This window comes from Drosophila obscura, unplaced genomic scaffold (genome assembly GCF_018151105.1).
Source record: "Drosophila obscura isolate BZ-5 IFL unplaced genomic scaffold, ASM1815110v1 contig_36, whole genome shotgun sequence".
NCBI lineage: Eukaryota > Metazoa > Arthropoda > Insecta > Diptera > Drosophilidae > Drosophila > Drosophila obscura.
Genome location: NW_024542824.1, coordinates 1,899,974 through 1,918,944, shown reverse-complemented (window position 1 = coordinate 1,918,944; position 18,971 = coordinate 1,899,974). Strand labels below are relative to the sequence as shown.

At 48.5% G+C, this 18,971-nt stretch overlaps 3 protein-coding genes across 4 annotated transcripts; 1 reads left to right on the top strand and 2 right to left on the bottom strand.

Moving 5' to 3' along the window:
* Positions 1-4,836: 4,836 nt before the first annotated feature.
* LOC111079725 (intraflagellar transport protein 57 homolog) lies at positions 4,837-7,936 on the bottom strand. Of its 2 annotated transcripts, none has more exons than XM_022375000.2 (4): positions 7,819-7,936; positions 7,214-7,718; positions 6,394-7,156; positions 4,837-5,961 (listed from the first exon to the last, which is right to left on the bottom strand). In XM_022375000.2, the coding sequence occupies exons 2-4, from the start codon at positions 7,508-7,510 to the stop codon at positions 5,810-5,812; spliced, it is 1,212 nt and encodes a 403-aa protein (XP_022230692.1). In that variant the 5' UTR covers positions 7,511-7,718; positions 7,819-7,936; the 3' UTR covers positions 4,837-5,809. The 2 variants fall into 2 exon arrangements, with proteins under 2 accessions (XP_022230692.1, XP_022230701.1); XM_022375009.2 differs by having other exon boundaries at positions 7,843-7,876.
* A 301-nt stretch (positions 7,937-8,237) lies between these two features.
* On the top strand, positions 8,238-9,267 carry LOC111080329 (RNA-binding protein 7). The gene has a single exon (XM_022375889.2). The coding sequence runs from the start codon at positions 8,310-8,312 to the stop codon at positions 9,048-9,050; it is 741 nt and encodes a 246-aa protein (XP_022231581.1). The 5' UTR covers positions 8,238-8,309; the 3' UTR covers positions 9,051-9,267.
* On the bottom strand, positions 9,080-18,310 carry LOC111080321 (TOG array regulator of axonemal microtubules protein 1). Its single transcript, XM_022375881.2, has 10 exons — positions 16,262-18,310; positions 14,251-14,598; positions 13,701-14,188; positions 13,563-13,641; positions 13,464-13,506; positions 13,239-13,401; positions 12,956-13,179; positions 12,780-12,894; positions 10,679-10,980; positions 9,080-10,617 (listed from the first exon to the last, which is right to left on the bottom strand). The coding sequence occupies exons 1-10, from the start codon at positions 18,293-18,295 to the stop codon at positions 9,278-9,280; spliced, it is 5,136 nt and encodes a 1,711-aa protein (XP_022231573.2). The 5' UTR covers positions 18,296-18,310; the 3' UTR covers positions 9,080-9,277.
* Positions 18,311-18,971: the final 661 nt, after the last annotated feature.

Here is an 18,971-nt window from a genome sequence, read left to right as displayed (position 1 = left end):
CCGTATTACGCAGTTTCAATCTCTCCCTGTCTCACTCTCTCTCTGTCTCCCTTTAGCTGTTGTTCTTCTTCTGCTTTCAGCTCCATTTTGTTCATGTGTGTGGGAAACTTTTTGTTCAATCCACTCTCGAGACATTTCCTTTTGGCTTTTGCCGCCTTTTGCCGTGTGTGTGGCCTCTTTTGTAGATTGTCTGTTTGTCTTTATCTTTCTATAGATATAGATTCTCCCCTTGCTCTTGCTCCCCCTCCTCCACTGCGTTCGTCTTCTCGTTTGTAGCGATTTCTCAATGGAATCTCTCATTCACAAAATATTTCATTAATTTTTTACATCTGTTTTTTCGGGTCTCTTTGTTTTGTTTTGTTAATCAAGTGTTTCGCCAAAAAAGGATTTGCTGGCCAATTTTTTAATTAAGTTTTCGCCTTTCGACATCCAAGCATCAATAAAGTTTAACAAATTATATCTGTCTCGCTGGCCCTCTGTCTCGTTGTCTCTCACTCTCTGTTTTTGGGCATTTTTAAGTGCAATCTGTTGGCGGTATTCAATGGAGACTCCAACTCCATTTGATGGCTTCATTTTTGCTTTTGTTTTTGTGTCAAATTTGCATATTTTAAATGGGCAATCACGAGTCTCGAAAAGGAGACGCTCCGGCAATTGTGAGGAGCTTCCTTATGGAGGCGAAACTAATTATGAAACGGCCACAGAAGACGCTCCACAAAACAAAAAGGGGGAACAAAAATGAGAAATCAACTTGAAGACTTCATTCGTATGATGAAAAAATTGATTAAAAGTCGGCAGTTATATGGATGAAAACAGGGGAATTTTATTCACAAAATGTCTGAAATTAATGCCATAAAATATGATCGGAAATATTCTACATACATTTTTACGGCCCTCTCATCACTTTTCTCTCCATTTTGACTCACCTCAAAAGTCTTTCCAATGTTCTTTTAACCCATTTGAACTCCCATCGATCATCCGTCTATCATCAGAAACCCTTCAAACCCATTCAAATGGACTACCCTTCTAACTCGAATGATTCAAATGACTTGCCACAACTTTCTCAATGACCAAATCAACCTCAAAGAAGGCAATCTCTCAAGCCAACAACCACTACCCCAGACACAGACAGTGCACAAAAAGTATTAAATTTCATTAATTGCCAAAATTAAAAAGGCAAACAAAATCAGGCAAGGCAACAAACAGCAAGCACAACAAAAAGAATAAAGATTGGTGAAAAATTAATAATTCATACGGCAGCGATGCGGTCACATAAATTTTAGGGGAGCAGCCAACAAACCGAGGGCAAAAAGCAGACAGATTAAAAAAAATTATAATAAATATACATATGTGCGAATACACGGAAAGAAATTGCGTTAAATATTGATGGGAAATGTGGTGGTTAAACACAGTTACTTTCAGGAAAATTAAGATTCAAAAATTATGATCACAAAGATGATGGATTATAATGATAATCTCTATTGTAGACGCTGTCCCATTTAATATAATAATTTTTCTCTCTGTAAAAATGGGAATCTGTTGAAGAAGCCACCAAGCAAATGCTAAAGACGTGGGCGTTCAATTTGATCTTTTTGTCTGGGGGTTTTTTTATACATCTTTTTTTTTTTTGGTTAATAATAATGAAACTGGACCGCAGCCACCGCAGTAAGGCGTTGTCAACAGTTGGAGATGATGATACCCGTTTGATGAGAGGAGGCTGATGACGAGACCGACCTGGCCCTCGGAGCTGGAGTCCCATCTTCATTTGGCACACGGTAGTTGTCTCAGTTGTCATTTAGCCACAGCTCTCATTCAAGGTGTACTGGCAACCGTTCGAGGCGAAGAGGTCTTTCTCAGTGTCGTGACTTGATTTATTTTGGCCCACACTTGGGCTCAGACTTGGGGTTATACATAAATTTGAATTATGGTACGCTGGCTCGTAAATTCGTTGGATGATGTTTCTATTTTAACAGTTAGTCGCTGGTGGTAGGAACCGAACGATCTATCAATGAACTCGCAGCTGAATGAATTGCCCCAAAACCTGAACACAACATTCGATTGATCGAATCGAATCCCTCATTTGATATGCAGTTTCGATCTTCAGTTTGTATGCTAATTTCCTGCCTGTTCGGTTTTCAGTTTCAGTTTTTAGATGTCCATTGTGTTCGCATTTTCGGTTGGTTTTTGTTTTGTTTTGTTTTGTTTGTATTTTTTATTTAATTTTAATTTTTATTTCGTAAATTTTAAATTTGTTGTCAATTCTGTGGGAGCAGCAAAGGTTTATCCACACTCCACTCTCCACCGACTGACGACTGGCTTTCGAGCTGTTGGTCGTTTTTTTATTATAATTGGGTGCGGTTCGGTGTGGTTCGGTAGTGTTTCTGCAGAACTCTATGAATCGACGGTATTGTTCAGTTATAAAAAAAAACACACACGACTCTTTTTTGTGCGGCAGCAGCCATAGAAATTAATAAAATTTATGGTTTATTTGGAATTCTTGTTCGTTTTTTCGGTCATTAATTCGCCATAAAGAAGTAGGCAAAGTGTGTGGCAAAAGCTTTTAGAGTCGAATGACAGGGGAGAAGCTGTAGCTGTTCATTGGGTGTATTTTTGGAATGATAACTCTATTGGCAGCAGAGTTACGATGCTGTGGTGGGGTGTATATAAAACACGATGGATTGGGTTTTAGTGCAGATTTCTCTTAAGTCTGCTCGCACTCGAATGGAGTCTCTTCAGTTGAAAATTCTGGGAAAGCCATTACTTTAAACATCTCATTTAACCCATAATAATCCCCTTTGCACTTTTGTCCATTCACTCTTAAGCATCCGCATCAAAACCTGGGCTCCCATAACACTTATCGCTGAACCATTTATCTCAAAAGGTGTCAACCCATGTCTTCTAGATTACTATGTACGAGTATATGGCAGCCCCTCAACTCTTCCAGCCCCATCCTCTGCTTTGTGTTTAAAAACCTGTAAATTGTCCTATTTTCATGGGAAGACAATCCAACTTCTATACAAATTACCAGCCCACATCTTTTGTAAGAGTTTTCACTTTGATTCTAAGTGATTTACGATCGATTTGGTTCTCTGGTGGTGTCCTAAGCGCCACATGAACTTCCGTTCCATTCGAGAGAGGTGTCGCCCGCGTGGGTGTCTCTCTGTCAAACCAGGAAAAAATACCAAATTCAATTCGAAATTAATAGTAGAGGAGGGTATCCCATGAGACACCGAATACGAGACCGAAAAATGTTTTATTACATTGATTTGCATTTAAATCGATGTTGGCGGCGGCGTCATTCATTCTGTTCGAGTGGGGACTTTGATTGGGGGGGAGGGCCCATGAGCGGGGGGATAGACCGATGATTACGGACCCAGCGAGCGGTCAAAATGTTGACAATGATCCCAGATATCCCACACCGAGAAGTTGGCTTCAAGTCGGAATTGGAATCGGACTTGGGACCCCCAAACTGAAAACTTGCAAGTTTTCAATGAATTTGTCTGTTTCTTTCTGGCTGTTCGTTGCGTTGATCGTCTCTTGTGTTGGTTCTTCATTCGGATGATCTTCTGCTACTTTTTCTTACGGATCTTCGGCTTCAGATACCTCTCTCTGCTTTCTGCTGCTTTTTTCGATTTCTAATTCTTTTTTCTAATCTTCTTTCCCCTCATTCTGTTTCCAGCATGAATGAACGCGTCGAAGTTTCTATCCTTTCAAACCGAAACTTTTTCTCTTTGTATATTAGATCATAAATTATTGGATCTTTTGCATATATGACAAAACAAATAATATTCGTTCTTTTTCCTGTTCCTTTTTGTTTGTCGGGTATGTCGTGCTTCCAGTAGCCACCCCGCTGTGCAACCCATACCTCCCTGCCCCACTGTTTTGGGCAAAATTTATTGGTTTTTTCATTTTTATTGAGAAATTACAAAGAGTCGGGGGGACAAAAAGAAGAAGGAAGTAAGGAATCTCTGGGGAGTAGGTGGCGCCTGGCTTTAGAGGATTAGAGACAAGCGCTTACTCACTCGCACAAAGAGGATGATGGAAAGAGGAAAGAAGAGAGAATCTGAGTGAGACAGGCACACATACAGTATTTCCGAGAGAGAGATAGAGTGAGATCGATCCCCCTCACGATTTATGCCCACAAAATGCTTTAGGGCACAGCATATTTCTGTTCATTCAAAGTAAAGTCGAAATCGGGCAACAGGTTTATCTTTTTGTTCCCCATGCCACAACCTCTACCCTACTCCCCTCCCCCGAAAACAATGAGAAAATGAAACTCTTCGGCAAAGCACTCGCTCTGCTTGCCCAGCAACAACAACAGCAACAACGAGAGCAGCCAACAGCTGCCTCCCACCAAGTGCTCCCGAAGCACAGCGCTCACCAAGCCGAGCCGAAGATTGGAGCCGAAGCGCCCAAACCTTACCCGAAGCCAGCCCCAGTATCGAGCTCAAGTCAAAGCCAAGAGAGGGGCCGCCACTCGTTCCACTCAGTGGAATGGCATCCGAATCCTACCGTGGGAAATGAACAGTAGTCGTTTCGCTGAGGCTTTTTGCCAGCAGCAGCAGCAGCCAGTTTGCTGACGTTCCACCTCCTCCTCTTCCCACTCTTCCACCTCTTGCTCTTTCTCTTCTTCTTCTGCTGTTGCTTTTGTTGCTCTCTTTGAGCTTTTCGCAATTTCTCTGCAGCGTTTTGCTTGTGTCTTCGTCGTCGGTCGGCGCATATCAAATAAGCCTAATAATAATGCAATTTATGTAAAAGAGAGAAAGAAGTACAGAGGAAAGGAGAGGAATAGTCTGCTCTATTTTGAGCAGAGCGAGAGAGAGATAGAGATAGAGAGAGATATAGAGCTACATTGTTAAGTGGGGAATAATATCAATTGGTTTCCTATGAGGAGTGGTTTTCTAGCATTACAGCGGAAGCTACCTAAAGCCAATAATAATGGAAAATTCTGTTTTACAGATGTTGCCATATTCATCTTCAATCAAAGGAAGCTTGCACAGTATCTAAGCCCAATTTCGATTTGGCTGGGAAACTCCTGTGCACTCCGCTTTAGGGAAAACCTTTTAGCACCTACCTCTGGCAGGCCGCAGCGAAAATCACAACAAGTTGCGGGCCAAAACCGCACTCTGCATCCATCCCACTGTACACACCGTGTGCAGAGTCCAGTCCCAGTCCCACTGTACACACCGTACACACCGTACACACTGTACACATGCAGGCGGCTTATCAGTGCGAGTGGGCAAACAAAGGATGCGCGTGCGGGGCAGGCAACACCTTCCCTTCTGGATTCCGGGTTTCCAAGGCTCTCGACGGCGGCGGTTCTCTGTCAAGTAGTACGTGCGCAATGAACGATAGTGCAACAGCTAACTAGCTCCCTCGCTCTCCCTTCCCGCTCTCACTCTCTCTCTCTCTCACCGTTATCTCTGATCGTAAAGGATCGCGCGCATGCGCATGCGTATATTTGTTGAAGGAGCAGATAACAAAGAGGTGATAATTGACCGCCCTATTGGCCTTTGCAACCAATTACGATACTTATCAGCGCGCGGCAATCAAATTAAACAGTCCCCGAACAATTCTCGGGCGGTTCAACGCCGGTGGTCCCACTCCCACTCTCCCACTCTCCCTCTCTCTCTCTCCCCCACAATGGATCACTAATCGCTTGCCAGATCGAACGTAAAACGAGAGCAGCGCCGCACGCACACCCATTGCCCAGGTGTGAAAAATACCTAAACCAGGCTCCAGGACGGGGTTTTTGTGTAGGGAGAGTATGGATTGTGTGAATTGTATGCTAAGCAGCCGCATTATCATTTTATCAGTTGTTTGCCTGGTCACCGGCCTGTCCCTGGGCCTGGCGCACCACTGTTTCCTGATCGTGGGCATGCACCAGGAGGGCCACCTCCAGATTCAGTTGCGCAATGTCCTCCTTTAGTTTGACGATCGATTTCTTGATCTGTTGCACCGAACCTGAAATGATAGCGGGATTAATACTCTGCATCGTGTGTGGTTTATGGGCGAGGATTAGAGCTGTGATTCAGATTCAGAATGGATCGCAAATAGTGAGTGTCTTATCAAGCCAGAGATCGGAGCAGATTGAGTGTGAAAAGTAGACGTGTGAAAAAAGGTATGTTGTTTGCTTGAACAGATTCATTACGATATTACGGATACGGATACCACATTGATAGCCCATGAAACTGTCTGTTCTATTTTTGTTCTATTATTTTGGAATTCCTTAAGATTCCTTTCTAAGATATTTCGATCTTTATTTGCTTTTTTTTTTGGCAATGTTCAGCAGCTATTTGTATGTAAATTCTTATGGACTTCCATCACTCTTTCAATATTCAAACTTGGTTCTTTATGGTATTCCCGATATTCTGATACCCCCCCCCCCATACTCACTTCCATCGGACATGACCTGACCGCGTCGCTCCATTTCCTCCTTCTTGAGCTCCTGCTCCAGCATCACCTCATTCAACTGCCCCAACTGCTTCTCGGAGTCCGCCTGCACCTGGTTCTGGGCATACTGAATCGTGGACAGCTCAATGGAGAGCTCCTTGAACTGTTGGATCAGAGGCTGCAGCTCGTTGTTGAGATGCTTCTCGCGGCTCTCCACCTTCTCCAGGCTGAAGGTGAACTCGCTGTGCAGCTTTTTTAGCTGCGCCTGTGTGGTCTCCGAGGACTCGTTTATGCTGCTCTTGAACGCATCCATCTGGCTGATGTGGGTGCGCCAGTCGCGTGCGTCCGACTTCACAAAAACCTTCAGATGGGGAAGCACTCGCTCGAGTTCGAGGCGCCACTCCTGATGGTCGCTGAGGCGGGCGTCGAGCTCTTGGGCCTGCTCGTCCAGAGTAACATCGCCGATGGACCGCTTCTGGGGGCGATTCAGCCAGTTTAGTTGCCTGAAATTGTGCGCCTCCAGCTCCAGGTCACTGTCGTCGCTGAGGCCGGCGGCGTTCTGTTCGTCCTCCAATTTTTCCAGTATGATTTCGGCATTGTCCTCCAGATAGTCGCCCAGGAATTCCTCCTCCTGCATTTTCTGCACCCGCTGATAGCCCACTTTGGCCACTTTGCAGGCCTGCGTGGAGAGGATGTCCAGGACGTTGAGGCAGATGGGTCCTGCACCACGAATCAGCTTGTTGGGTGGAAAGTCCACAGGGACGTCCTGCAAAGAAGCAACGGTTACGGAAAGGGATACTTTTTCAGCTTTTACCCAACTTACAATCTCTTCCAGCATTTGAATGATATTGGCAGCCACCGTATTCGGATCATCGTATTCCTGGGGCCGCTCCATGTCCTTGCCGAGCTTCTTGCAGAGCCACCAGCAGATGAGGGTGAACATGTAGAACTGCTCCCCCGGATTGGTGGCCTTCACAAAGTAGAACCGCGACAGTGGCTTTAGCTTGAACTCTTTCAGCAAATGCTTTTCATAGTTGAGTAACTTCAGTTTCTCCAACAAGTCATCCGACTGAAAGTTCTGCAGTTGTTGGGTTTTCTCCGGACCATCATCTTGCTGCATTTTTGCTCTTAAATGTGGTATACAACTTTTCTTAGGAAAACTTTAATGGAATGAAAATATTTGTTTTGAAATTAGGGTTAGTTTCCATGGTAACCAGGGACCAGCAAACAAAGTGACAGCGCAGGTGCCGAATGGCCTTATACGACGTAACAGAACTTTTGCGAGTATCAGATTTACTTAAAACGGATGATAACTGTGGATTGTTGACCTGCGAATAATTTTGCAAATTTAAAAAAAAGTTTTAAATATGGCGCCTATCTTGTTCCCAATAGATGGAGCCAGTTAACATAACATGCGTCTAACAGCACCTATTAAACATCACGCAAAACTACCGATAGTTTTCTGTTCGCGACATCGGGAATTTCATCGCAGGATGGCTAATTCTTGCGTTGGGAAGTGAGCTCCTATTATTTTTGTATAATTCCAATACCGTTTGTGCGCTATTGTGATTGAGCTGTCAAACGATTGATAGTTGAGCCATCGATAGTTTTGAATGTTTTGAAAAAACAATCGATACTATCGTGCTAGTATCGGGCTCAAATAAGTATTAAAAAACCAGTGAAGCCTTTTAGGAACTTGTCCATTGTAAAAATTAGTTACCACCTGTCGATTTGCTTACAAATTTGTCTTCGTATTTTATAGCAGCCAATCGAGCTACAGTCGATACTATCATGATAGTCGCAAAACTGTCGATATTAGAGGCTAGCATTAAAATATCGATACTATCGATTGTTTAAAAAAAAAAAAAAATAAATAAACACCCCCGAATCGAAAAACGGCAAAATTCATAGAAAAAACAATGGATCTGCAAGTGATAATGCAAAAGATGATGCAGGATTGGAACGGTTACGGCTATGGTAATGGAATGCAGGGCGGACAGCAGCCCTTCGACCAATATCCGCCAAATGGGATATTCGACCAGGCTGCAGCTCCAGACGAACAGGAGGACGAAGACGACGAGGACGATGATGAACAGCGCACGTTGTTCTGTGGCAATCTGGACGAGCGTGTTACCGAGGAGATCCTGTTCGAAGTGTTCCTGCAAGCTGGTCCGATTGAGGGTGTACGCATTCCCTCGGACAACACTGGGCGGCAGCGCAACTTTGGTTTTGTGACCTACCAGCGCATATCTGCGGTTCCGTTTGCATTGGAGTTGTACCAGGGCTTGGAACTGTTTCAGAAAAAGGTAACCATCAAGCAGCAAGGGGCAGACAAGATCAAGCCACCGCCAACATTTGGACAAAATCGTTTGCGGAACCCGTTCATGCACGAGTTGCCCCCTCACGCACCCAACGACCCTGGAGCATTCCGCCACGGTCGTCACAGCTTACACGGTGCTAGACCGTATGACCGCAATGCTGGCGCGAACAGCAAGTACAACATTGGGGACCAGCGTCGCCGCTCCGACAGCGCCGTTATGGATCGCAATCGGCCAAGGGCGCATCCGCATCCACCGCCGCAGCATCCGCATCCTCAGCAGCACCATCAGCACGACAGACGTTTGGATCAGCGCAGCAATAACAAGCGCCGAATGCTCTGACGGTATACGTACAAAGCAATCCGATTCAGTTAAAGATAACAATGTTTTTATTAGTCTTTAAGTATTGCTTAAGAACATCTAGATAGAAACTTTTGTATGTATCATCGTAAAGCAGATCACACTACACACATTCATCAATGAAATTCGCATTCCCCTGGAATGTGCCTTTGCCTTTGTATAAATAGAGCTAAGCTGTACAGATGACAGATGCAGATGCTGAGTGTTTACTAACGTGCTATGCTCCGGAGCGTCTTCTCCACATTCCTATACGTGCGCGGTGGTATTACTTCCAGCAAGAGTCGCTGGTAACTGCTGTGCTCGGACAGGGCGCGGAACAGGGACTTGGCATAGCTGCGAGTTTCCAGGCTTCCCTCAAGCAGCAGATTGGCGCCCACCACAAAGAACTTATCGCGATTGTCACGGCCCATGGCATATATGCGATCACTGCCTAGTCGCTCCACGAGTCGGAACAACAGCTTGGCCGTGGAAGTACGAACCAGAGCGTTCTGGTGCTGAGCACCCTTGGTTGCAAGTATATTTAGCACCTTTACTGGCTGGGCGTGATCCACCATCGACTCCAAGGCGTGCGTTGCGTCCGCACGTATAAAGCGATTCGTGTCTGCGGTTCGATGCAAAAGCGCACACACGAGATCATCACATTCCTGCTCCAGGTACTTGGACTTTAAGCTGAACAATTCGGCGGCGGCTTGACAGGAGGCGCGAGCCACCTGAGAGCGCAAGTTCCGGACAGAGCGGGTGAGTTGTATGCAGGTCATGTGCATGTGGCTGTCCAGAAACTCGGCATGGCAGCGTATCAGCCGTACCATGCCCTTCAAGCCGACTATGTTCAGCTCCCAGTTGCTGGAGTCTAGCTGGTCAAAGGTCTTGAGCAGGGCCTCGCGAGGCTTCTCGAAGCGCGACATGTTTTGGGGGAACAGCTCCGCCTGCGATATCTTGATGGCCTGCTTCACCGGAGAGACACGCCGTTGCCCGCGCAGAAAATATGACGTCTTTGACTTTTGCTTGAGCGGCGTGTGCTTGGTCTTCCCTCTGGCGTTGACAATGACATTGATGTTCCCTATTTGCGAACCAGACTGCGACGACGCATTGTCAGTGGTACTTGTACTGGTGTTATCCAGAGATCCTTGCTTCGAGGCAGGGCGTGCTCCACCGTAAAGCGACTCTAGGGAAATGCTGCGGGGCTGTATAGCCAGGTTATCCTGCAAAGGTCGCGATCTTGAGCTAGAGCAACCGCTGGTATGATTCGCGGTTGTTGAAATTTCGCTTTCCGCCAGCTGGCCCTCCAGTTGCTTAAAAGGCGAAGACTCAGTGGGTGACGCCTCCAGCTCGTGCTGAACTTCTTCCACCACCACGAAACTGTTGCTGCCCTCAATGTCTTCTTCAATGGGCAGCGACTTGGTCGATTGGGCCCTCGAAAGCTGCGGGGATGCGTCTTCCAGCTGTGTCTTGATGCTTTCTGTTTTACTGTGGAGGCTGTTGACACTCTCGTTACGTTTCAGAGTGTCCTCATGGCGCATGGCATGGTGTTCTGCTTCTTCCTCAATGTCTGTAAATATATTTAGGATTTATGTATTATGTATGGCTAATGGGTTAATAAGTAGTCGTACTTGATACAATGTCATCCACTACGAGCTCTCCAAAGGACTCCACCGCGTTGCGCTCCAGACTCAGGACTTCCAATTTTGTATCAACGCTGTCGCCACTCCTAGCCGGACTTGTTGGTCGTCTCTCCTTCTCGCAGTTACAGTTGCTGTTACTGTTACTCGACTTGGCCGAGGCTGTGGACTTTTGTGAGTAGCTTGTGGACTTCACGGATAGCGGGGACCCGTCCGTAGTTTCTTTGTCCGCTTGCGACCCTGTGGCCGATGACCGAGCTGTTTCCGGATCCGCTCCAGTGCGAACGCTTGTACTGGGAGAGATAATATTCGGTTTTAGAGTGGGATTTAATATGTAGATTATGGAATAACTTTTGAAATGTGTCAGGTCAGAGACTTACAACTCCTTGAACGGGAGCACAGCATACGAATTGTTTTTTTCACCATCTGCCGGTGCCTGAAACACTTCCCAGGTCGACTTATCATCGACATGTTCGCTCTGTATCTCTGCATCAATTTGCATCGATTTTCTGAACTCTTGACGTTTGGTGTCCACCGCCGCCGTGTCCGTGCAGCAGGTGCCGCAAAGCTGACGGTTGCAAATAGCCCCGCACAGTGTTGAATGCGCCTCAATGGCCCTTTGGCGAATGTACGCCCAGCCGGAGTGGAGGAGAGTGCGTGTCCGACGCAGTAGATTGGACGGCTGACCGCCGCAGGAAAATACATTCTGCATTTTGGGGAATGCCACCACACCAACTACCTCAACCTCAACTACAATATTCTCCTGGCAAGGCCCATTGGGGACCAGCGCAGAGCGAGGACAATTAACGCCAAGACAGTCGAGTCAACTACTTCCAGCAACACCACTGTGCAGACTGTTTGCAGTGTTCGTCCGAAGGCGCTTTGACCATTTCGACCATCGTCTTCTGCCCCCACGTACTTTGTGTATTTCCCCTACCAGGAATCCACAACAAAGCCAGAGTTGCAAATGGAAAACAGGACATTGCGTTTTCCAAGTACTCGTATTCACACGAATACTCACAAACAAAAGGTGGGCCTCCCCATCCCCACCCCCCACCCAGTGCACCCAAAAGCCAAAGGAAAAGCCACGCAAAAGGTCGCAGGATGGTCTAAAGTGGTAACTAGCGACGAACTTCCAGACGAGCTAGCCATGGGCATGGGTCTGGCCAGGCGGTCGCTGTATTCACAGTTGGACACTTCATTCTGGTTTGTAGACAAGCGAGCGAGCGAACGAGCGAGCGAGCGCCTTCGCCTTCTTAGTCATCTTCGGGTACCTTCGTTTCTCTATGGGGCCAGCTGCTGCTTCTACCCGAAGTCTGCCGTGTAGCTATGAGTGTGGGATGTAGGTACGAGTATGTATGTATCTGTAGAGGTGACATTTTCACCAATATTTCTCCGAAATAGATCGGAATATATGCATACTACTTACATACTTACATACATACGAGTATGTACATATTCTATGCACAGTTCTAAGCAAAGTTTCTATACGTAGGGCCAATAAATTGTATTACTCCTTGCTCTGCTCTGGAATTTTGCCTTCGAAGTCATAGCCTAACAAAGGAAAATTGATTTTCTTGGGAGGGCAGATGCCTCCAGTGCCCAGTGCCCAGTGTCCAGAGCTCGACAGTGGTCACTTAAAGGTTTCTCAGATTCCCCACATTCCCCAAGCCACAGCCTTAAATTTCACCAACGCGCGTCCTACTGCGCATTTCAATTATTTAGGTTGAGTGGCGCGACACCTTTAAGACCTTTAAGGGTCCTTTTTTGCTGTGCCTCAGGTACGGGTGCGGGTGCGGGTGCGGGTGCGTGTACCGAGTGCCAGGTGAGGCGCGACCGCTAAATTCGCCGACAAAAACTGCGGTTAATGGTTAACCCGCTTGGGGCTCGGAGCAGAGCTCGATACTATATCAGAGTTGGGCATTTAAAAATGTAGGTTAACATTCGTCAACGGATATGGGCATTGGCATGGGTAGACGGTTGTGGTTTTTGGCTGTATACAGCTGACCAGCAAAGCTAGTATGTGTGTGTGTGTGTGTGTGTGTGTGGGGGTTTGATTCCGGTTAATTAAGATATTGAAGGCAGAACTTACTCTGATTTTGCGGCGCCGGCGCACTCCCTGCCCAACGTGTGTGCCGATTGCAGATTATCTATGGAAAAGCTTCGCTGTTTCTTGTGTATTTCATTTGGTTTGAGCATTTCTCCATCTACAGAGTCTGGATATGAGAAGAGTTCAAAAAGGGCTTGGCTTTGATATGTGTTCCTTGCCTTGTGCTTGGCCGGAGTGTCGTGTCCTAGTGCTTTGCTGCGTAAGCGTGAAGGAGTGTTGGTGCTGCAGCTTCTTGCGCTTCATCTGGGTCTGGTGCGGCTTGGGGTTCGTATAGCTGACTTTGGGATATGCCTGACCATCCATTGTGTAGGATGTGGTGGATCTCTGCATGCTGCGCATGAAATTGTTCACAAAGTCCGTATGTTGGTTCATGGCGGGAAATCTTTAAGAAATTTGAACTTGCATTAATTTTAATGGAACTCTGTGCTCCGTGCAAGCTACCTTGAGCTGGGTCCTGCAAAATGACTCCCAGTGCGCGAGGTTAGCTGTATGAAACTGCCAGTGCTGCCACTGCTGCAAGTGGTTGCCGTGCTGTCAGTGCTTCGGCCATCCATCGAAGTATCTGAGCACGTTTTGCCCACCATGCGACGGTCCATAAGGTTGCCTTCAGTGGGCGGGGAGACATTACTTGGGAACATTGCCATGCAGATAATATTGAGCACTTACCATGCATTGTCCTAGCACCAAAACTTAATCGCTGAGAAAAGTCCTGCGGGAGAGAACGTTTAGGTTTTTGGTATGGGATAAACGGAGACTGGAACTCACATTGGGGCTAGTCATGTCCAGGGTCTCTGGAGGAGAGTGGAAGGAATGTCGGTGCAGGTTCTCATTGACGTGACTGAAACTGAAAGTAAAAGTAAAAGTAAGAGTAAAAGCATCTGCCTCTGAGTATGAGTGCCTCACCTGTGGAGTGTCTGTGTCCTGTCCTTTGGCTCTGTGCTTTCCTGGACGCCGCCACGCTGTCTGCTGGCAGCACGCATGCGTCGCCTCTTGATGGCATTTGGTGAGGCTGAGCCGTCGCCCTGGTTTATCCAGTCAACATCTGCACCACGCCTGTTGCCGGGCGTGTCAATTTGGTTGAACACAAACAAGACGGAACTGTCCGGCGTTATAATGGGCAACTGCAGGCGGGACAGACGCATTCGCGCAGCCTCGAGCATGGGCGGACCGAGCTCCACGCCCGCTGCCATTTCGGCAACGATTGCCAGAACCTGCTTCACAGATGAGATGTCAGCCAGGACGGCCAGGACCTCCAGGGCTGCCTGGCGCACGCGTCGCTTGCGATTCAGCGAGGAGTATATTGTCTGTGCCGTCAGCAGGTTGATGTCGAAGCAGGTGCCAGGAAAGGTCATCAGCGCGAATATGGACATTTGGAGGGCATGATCCCGGAACTGAAAGCAAATACACGGGCAGTTATTTAATGTCGAACGTGGAACGTGTCTCAGGGACTTACCTTCGAGCTCTTGGCATGCATGAACTCCGGCGCAGTAAGTCTGGCCACAATGGTGCCCGCTGGCAGGCGCTGCATCAGTGCCTTGCACACTCGATTGGCTCCGGCTGTGCCCTGGCGACACAGCCCCGTTAGAATCTGCAGAGTGCGCTCCTCCAAGTTGTCCAGCGGAAGGCGTGTGATCAGGTTTACCAGCAATTCCCGCTTGAGTTCGGCCACCTCAAAGTGTCGCTCCGAGGAGAGTAATGTTCGCAGCAAGCTGTCCAAGTACGGCTGCACCTGAGCCAGGTTGCTCGACGAGCTCAGGGCGAGCTCCAGGTGAGAGAAGCCCTGCAAGCGATGGCGCCAGTCCTGTGCACGAAAAGAAAGAACAGAACGCTGGTCAAACCATCGGCACGGCATATACATTTGTACGAGTATGTGGCAAGTGTTTTATTTCGCAAACTAGATATGTCCATGCAATGCAAATACTTCCCAAAAGTGTCCACTGGCCACAGGAGAGTGGAAAGTGGAAAGTGGAGAGTGGAGATGATTCCAAGCACTGCCTATGGCCATGCCATTTGTGGAGTCCTCGACTAGGCGACTTGTCTTACCTGTTTTGTATTTGGTACGCGCTATAATTTCGGTTAATGTTTTTTATATTTGTTGTGCTCGGACTGACCCACTTCCTGGCACGCTCTGCACCGGCCCCCCTCCCCTGCCACCAGCCGGCGTCTTCATCCAAACAGCGTTCCGTAATGTTGGTCTTACTATTTTATCGTCGCATTTGCAAGCTGGGTGTGAGTGATTGTTCTCCCACTTTGTTCTTGTTTTGGTTTTTGTTCCGGCAGGCTGGCTATGAATATCGCGTGCACTTAAATGATTGACCGGCCAGCTACGCTGCTGCAACTGCCGGAGGAGGACTCTTCTGGCACTATGCAGCCAAGCCCAAGAACTACAGCTGCAGCTGCTGCTGCAGAGAACCAAACGAATCCAGCACCCATTCCGCCGCATAACATGCAACTGTTTGTTACCGGAATCCCCAAGTTCTTTTTTGCTGTTCACCACTCAAAAAGTTCGGCTTGATAAGGGGGACATCTCAGAATGCCAGAAAGTTCCAGAATGATTTCCACAGAGTATGTCCAACTTTAAACTGCTGACGCACATTGACGTTAACATTTTTACAATACTCAAGGGGCTTTCCCCATGAGAATCGTGAATAACGTGGTACTTGATACAAAGTGGCAAAGTAAAAATTTGAAAAGTCTACTTTCTGCTTGGGGGGGTCTCCCTGAAAGACTTGCCCCAAAAGTGCTCACGAAAAATACATCAAACAAATAATTTTTGCTGCTTTGAAATGTATACGTCAAAAATTAATAGGTCATTGATACAGGGGCTCGCTTCGACACCAGAGCCACGGTCCGCATTGTTTTCCATCGTCATCGATATGAGTGCGCAGGGGGATGGGCAGGGGGTAGGGGCAGGGGCAGGTGGAGAAAAGGGGGGGGGAGCGCTTATCGCTGAAATTTTCATTAGCAAGCAAGGGGTCACAGGGAGTCACCGGTGCCGTTGCCGGCAATGCGAGTACGAGTACGGGTATAATAGCAATATTACTACTATACTCGTAATGGCGACTACGCTTTGGAGGTGGTTGGTTGGAGGTGGAGTGATGCGTGTCTCGTACGTAATAAAGCCAGGCGGCTGCCATTATGAAGGCAGAATTATGAACGCATATGAAATTGTACATATCCTAGTAACCCAGTTAGAAAGGGAAAAGAGTAGGGCGGCCCGGCCCGGTCCCGGGCCGCGACAGGCTGCGTTGGGGTAGCGTGTGGTATAATTTCATTTCTTCACTTTTGGAAGGGATATTTTGTGAGAGGAGTGCAGGAGCAATTACCCGGAGCATGCTAAATTTTTGGACAATAACTCGACTGCAATTATGGGGATGTGGCACAAGCAGTGCCACTGGCACCGGCAACCTATTTTCTGGATCAAAACTGCCCGCTAGATTAATGGACACAATTTCGCAACTTACCCCAGATCTAAGGTCCATTAGAGTTTTGTAGTTGACAATATCCAGGTCCTCCCAGGACTTTGGTGTGGTTGGGGACTCTGCCGACATGATGGAGGTGGTACGTGCTCTCCTGGATTGAGTCGGGGAGGGTGATGGCGATGCCCCAACGGACTCGGCCAGGCGCTGAGATCGCGGCGAGGGATCCCGCTGAAGATTGTGCAGCACCTCGATCTGTTTGTGCGGCACCTTGGGACTGATATTGTTGCTTCCAGCCGGACTCGTGCTGCGACTACGGAACAGGGGCGAGTGCGGCGGCGGAGTCAATCTCGATTCCCCTTCCTGACGTTTGGGACTGGGACCTGGCGGCGCCGGATCGGCTTGCACGTTGCTCTGTGGACGCACCGACTGAGAGCTAAATGGGCGAGGCAATGGCTTGGTATTATCATTGGGTATTTCCACGACCAGGGCCGATGTCTTGCTGTCGCCGGTGGCACTTGGTATGCCCATCCCGACAGCTTCATCCTCTGTCGGCGTTTGCAGAGGAGACCCCGAGGAGTCATCTAGCGCTATTATAGTGGGGCCCTGCATGGACTGAGCTGTGCGCTTGGAATTGTATGAGGAAATGGCCGCATCGCTGTCGGGAGTGCGCATTTTCACTATTTCTCCGCCAAAGGTCACTCGCTTCAGGCCACGAGAGGGCGTGTTGGGCTCCGACTTGTTCTCAGATCCGGCAGTACGGGGAGGCTCGTCCAATTCAGAGTCGCTGATAACTTGGACTATTCCCGCGCCCTCCCTCAGATCCTGATGGGACTTCGACTTCGCCATCGCCTTCGCACTACCCACCAGGGCGCGGCAAACAAGCTCCGTTGGTTCGATATCCTTGGCGTATACCCGGGCTGGACTGTCGGACTCTTCTGTCTCGGTATCCGCCTCGAGCAGCCGCATGGTAACAGTGTCGTCATTGATTTGGATCTCCGTCTCCATGATGACCTTCCCTTTGTCGGAACAGCTTGCTTGGTGGTCCGAGGGGTGGCTACTGCTCCGCCAGCTCTGTTCCCGCGGCAGAGCTCGCCACGCTCCCGTCTTCCCGACATCTCCCACGCGATTCAGATTCGTCTTTTCGGAGACTCCATACACCTGACACAGCTGATAGTACTTGGACAGGGTGGTGTGGCCGCCCACCGTGTTCATAATAGCTTCGAATTCGTGGACTCCCAAGAGCTCTCGCATTTTCGACAAGACCTTCAGCGTGATCTCCTGCTGGGCCAGTTGGTCCAGGTGCTGAACGACACGCTGCAAGGCTTGCTGCACTATGAAGTGCCGCTGGGGGGTGTGCAAAATCGATTGGAGTATTGCGGGAAGTGACAGCAAGACGCCGCAGCTAAGTCGGCCGTGGTCAGACTCCAGGGGAGTCAGGCCAGTGTCGAGTATCTTGAGTACGACCGATTCCGGTACAGCTGTTTCGGCCAGATAGACGCGCAGGCAGTCGAGGGCTCCCTTGCGAACAGTCGGCGCCTGGTGGCCCAGGTTCTCGACCAGCAGGCCGATCAGCTGGTGCTCCTCCATGTGATTGTCGGCCCTGTCTTGCATCACCACAAGGACGTCGACGAGAACTCGCAGGGCGTGCTGGCGCACCTGCCACTCTGGATCCTGTAGGCGTTCGTGGAACTCTGCATACATGGCGTTGGGGCAAATTGTTTCCGGCAGGCGGCGAGTGCGAAGAATATGCTCCCACAGCGGCGTCAATTGCACTGCACCCATCTGAGGCGGAGCCTCTGTTCGTCGCTGCATTTTCGTCTGGGTGCCCCCAGCCCCCACGCTGGCTGACTGGTTGTTATTCTTGTCCTTGACTTCGCTGCTCGTTGTACCACTCACGTAAGTGACACTCTCGCTGTCCTCGCTGTTGTAGTCATTCAACGGAGTGCGAGTACGAGTGCCAGTGCCAGTGCCAGTGGCAGTGCTATTGGCCGCTGCTGACGTTGCCGTGGTCGCTATAGGGAGCGGCACATTGTTACTGCTACTGTCTTTGCGCTCCAAGATACGTCGAAAGAACATGCTGGTCGGTCCTTGGGACTCACTTTTCTGACTGCAATTATCTCACTGACTGACTAACTGCCGTTGGTCGGTCCGTCGGTCGGTCGTCGGTCTATTCACTTGCTTTTAATTTTTAATTGTCACGCACGCTTGCATCCGGTCCGAAATGTCCCATGACTAGTTCCACCTTCTCTTCATTTTTCATTTTCTGTTTCTGTTCATTTCTAACTTTTGGGCACAACAGCAACTTTCAGCTCGCTAGCAACGACTGAGGATATATTACTGTTTGCTGACTGCTTTTGTAGCCAACGCTAGAATTTTGACACTGGGAGCCCTAGCCAGAAAGCAGTGAGAACCGATCGACTGCGCATGTCGCCGAAGCGTTGCTCTTCGGCTCGAATAACCGCTCTGCTGCAACAGATAGTTTGCTACCACCACCACCACTACATTGCACTGCAGACCCCTGGCTATGACATTTTGGAATATCACAGGAATATGGATACAAAATTTGGTTGCTCGAGCCAATAACCATACCGTATATAGATGTGCCACTTCATACAACGAAAGTGGCTCACCTGAGTTTTCAGCGTACGTTCCCAGGTCTTCGGCTCTGGGGCCGATCGTGTTCGGCTCTGGGATTGACCGCGTTCGGCTCATGACGTGACACGAGCCGACAGACAGCAAGCATGTACATACG

Bases quoted from the DNA above. Each gene is read 5' to 3' on its own strand.
- LOC111080329 (XM_022375889.2), top strand. From the start codon at position 8,310: ATGGATCTGCAAGTGATAATGCAAAAGATGATGCAGGATTGGAACGGT.
- LOC111079725 (XM_022375000.2), bottom strand. From the start codon at position 7,510: ATGCAGCAAGATGATGGTCCGGAGAAAACCCAACAACTGCAGAACTTT. The intron at 7,157-7,213 runs GTAAGTTGGGTA...GCTTCTTTGCAG, and splicing joins TTCAAATGCTGGAAGAGATT to GACGTCCCTGTGGACTTTCC. The intron at 5,962-6,393 runs GTGAGTATGGGG...CTATCATTTCAG, and splicing joins TCAGGTCATGTCCGATGGAA to GTTCGGTGCAACAGATCAAG.
- LOC111080321 (XM_022375881.2), bottom strand. From the start codon at position 18,295: ATGTTCTTTCGACGTATCTTGGAGCGCAAAGACAGTAGCAGTAACAAT. The intron at 12,895-12,955 runs GCAAGGAACACA...CAGACTCTGTAG, and splicing joins ACACTCCGGCCAAGCACAAG to ATGGAGAAATGCTCAAACCA. The intron at 10,981-12,779 runs GTAAGTTCTGCC...TATCTCTCCCAG, and splicing joins GCCGGCGCCGCAAAATCAGA to TACAAGCGTTCGCACTGGAG.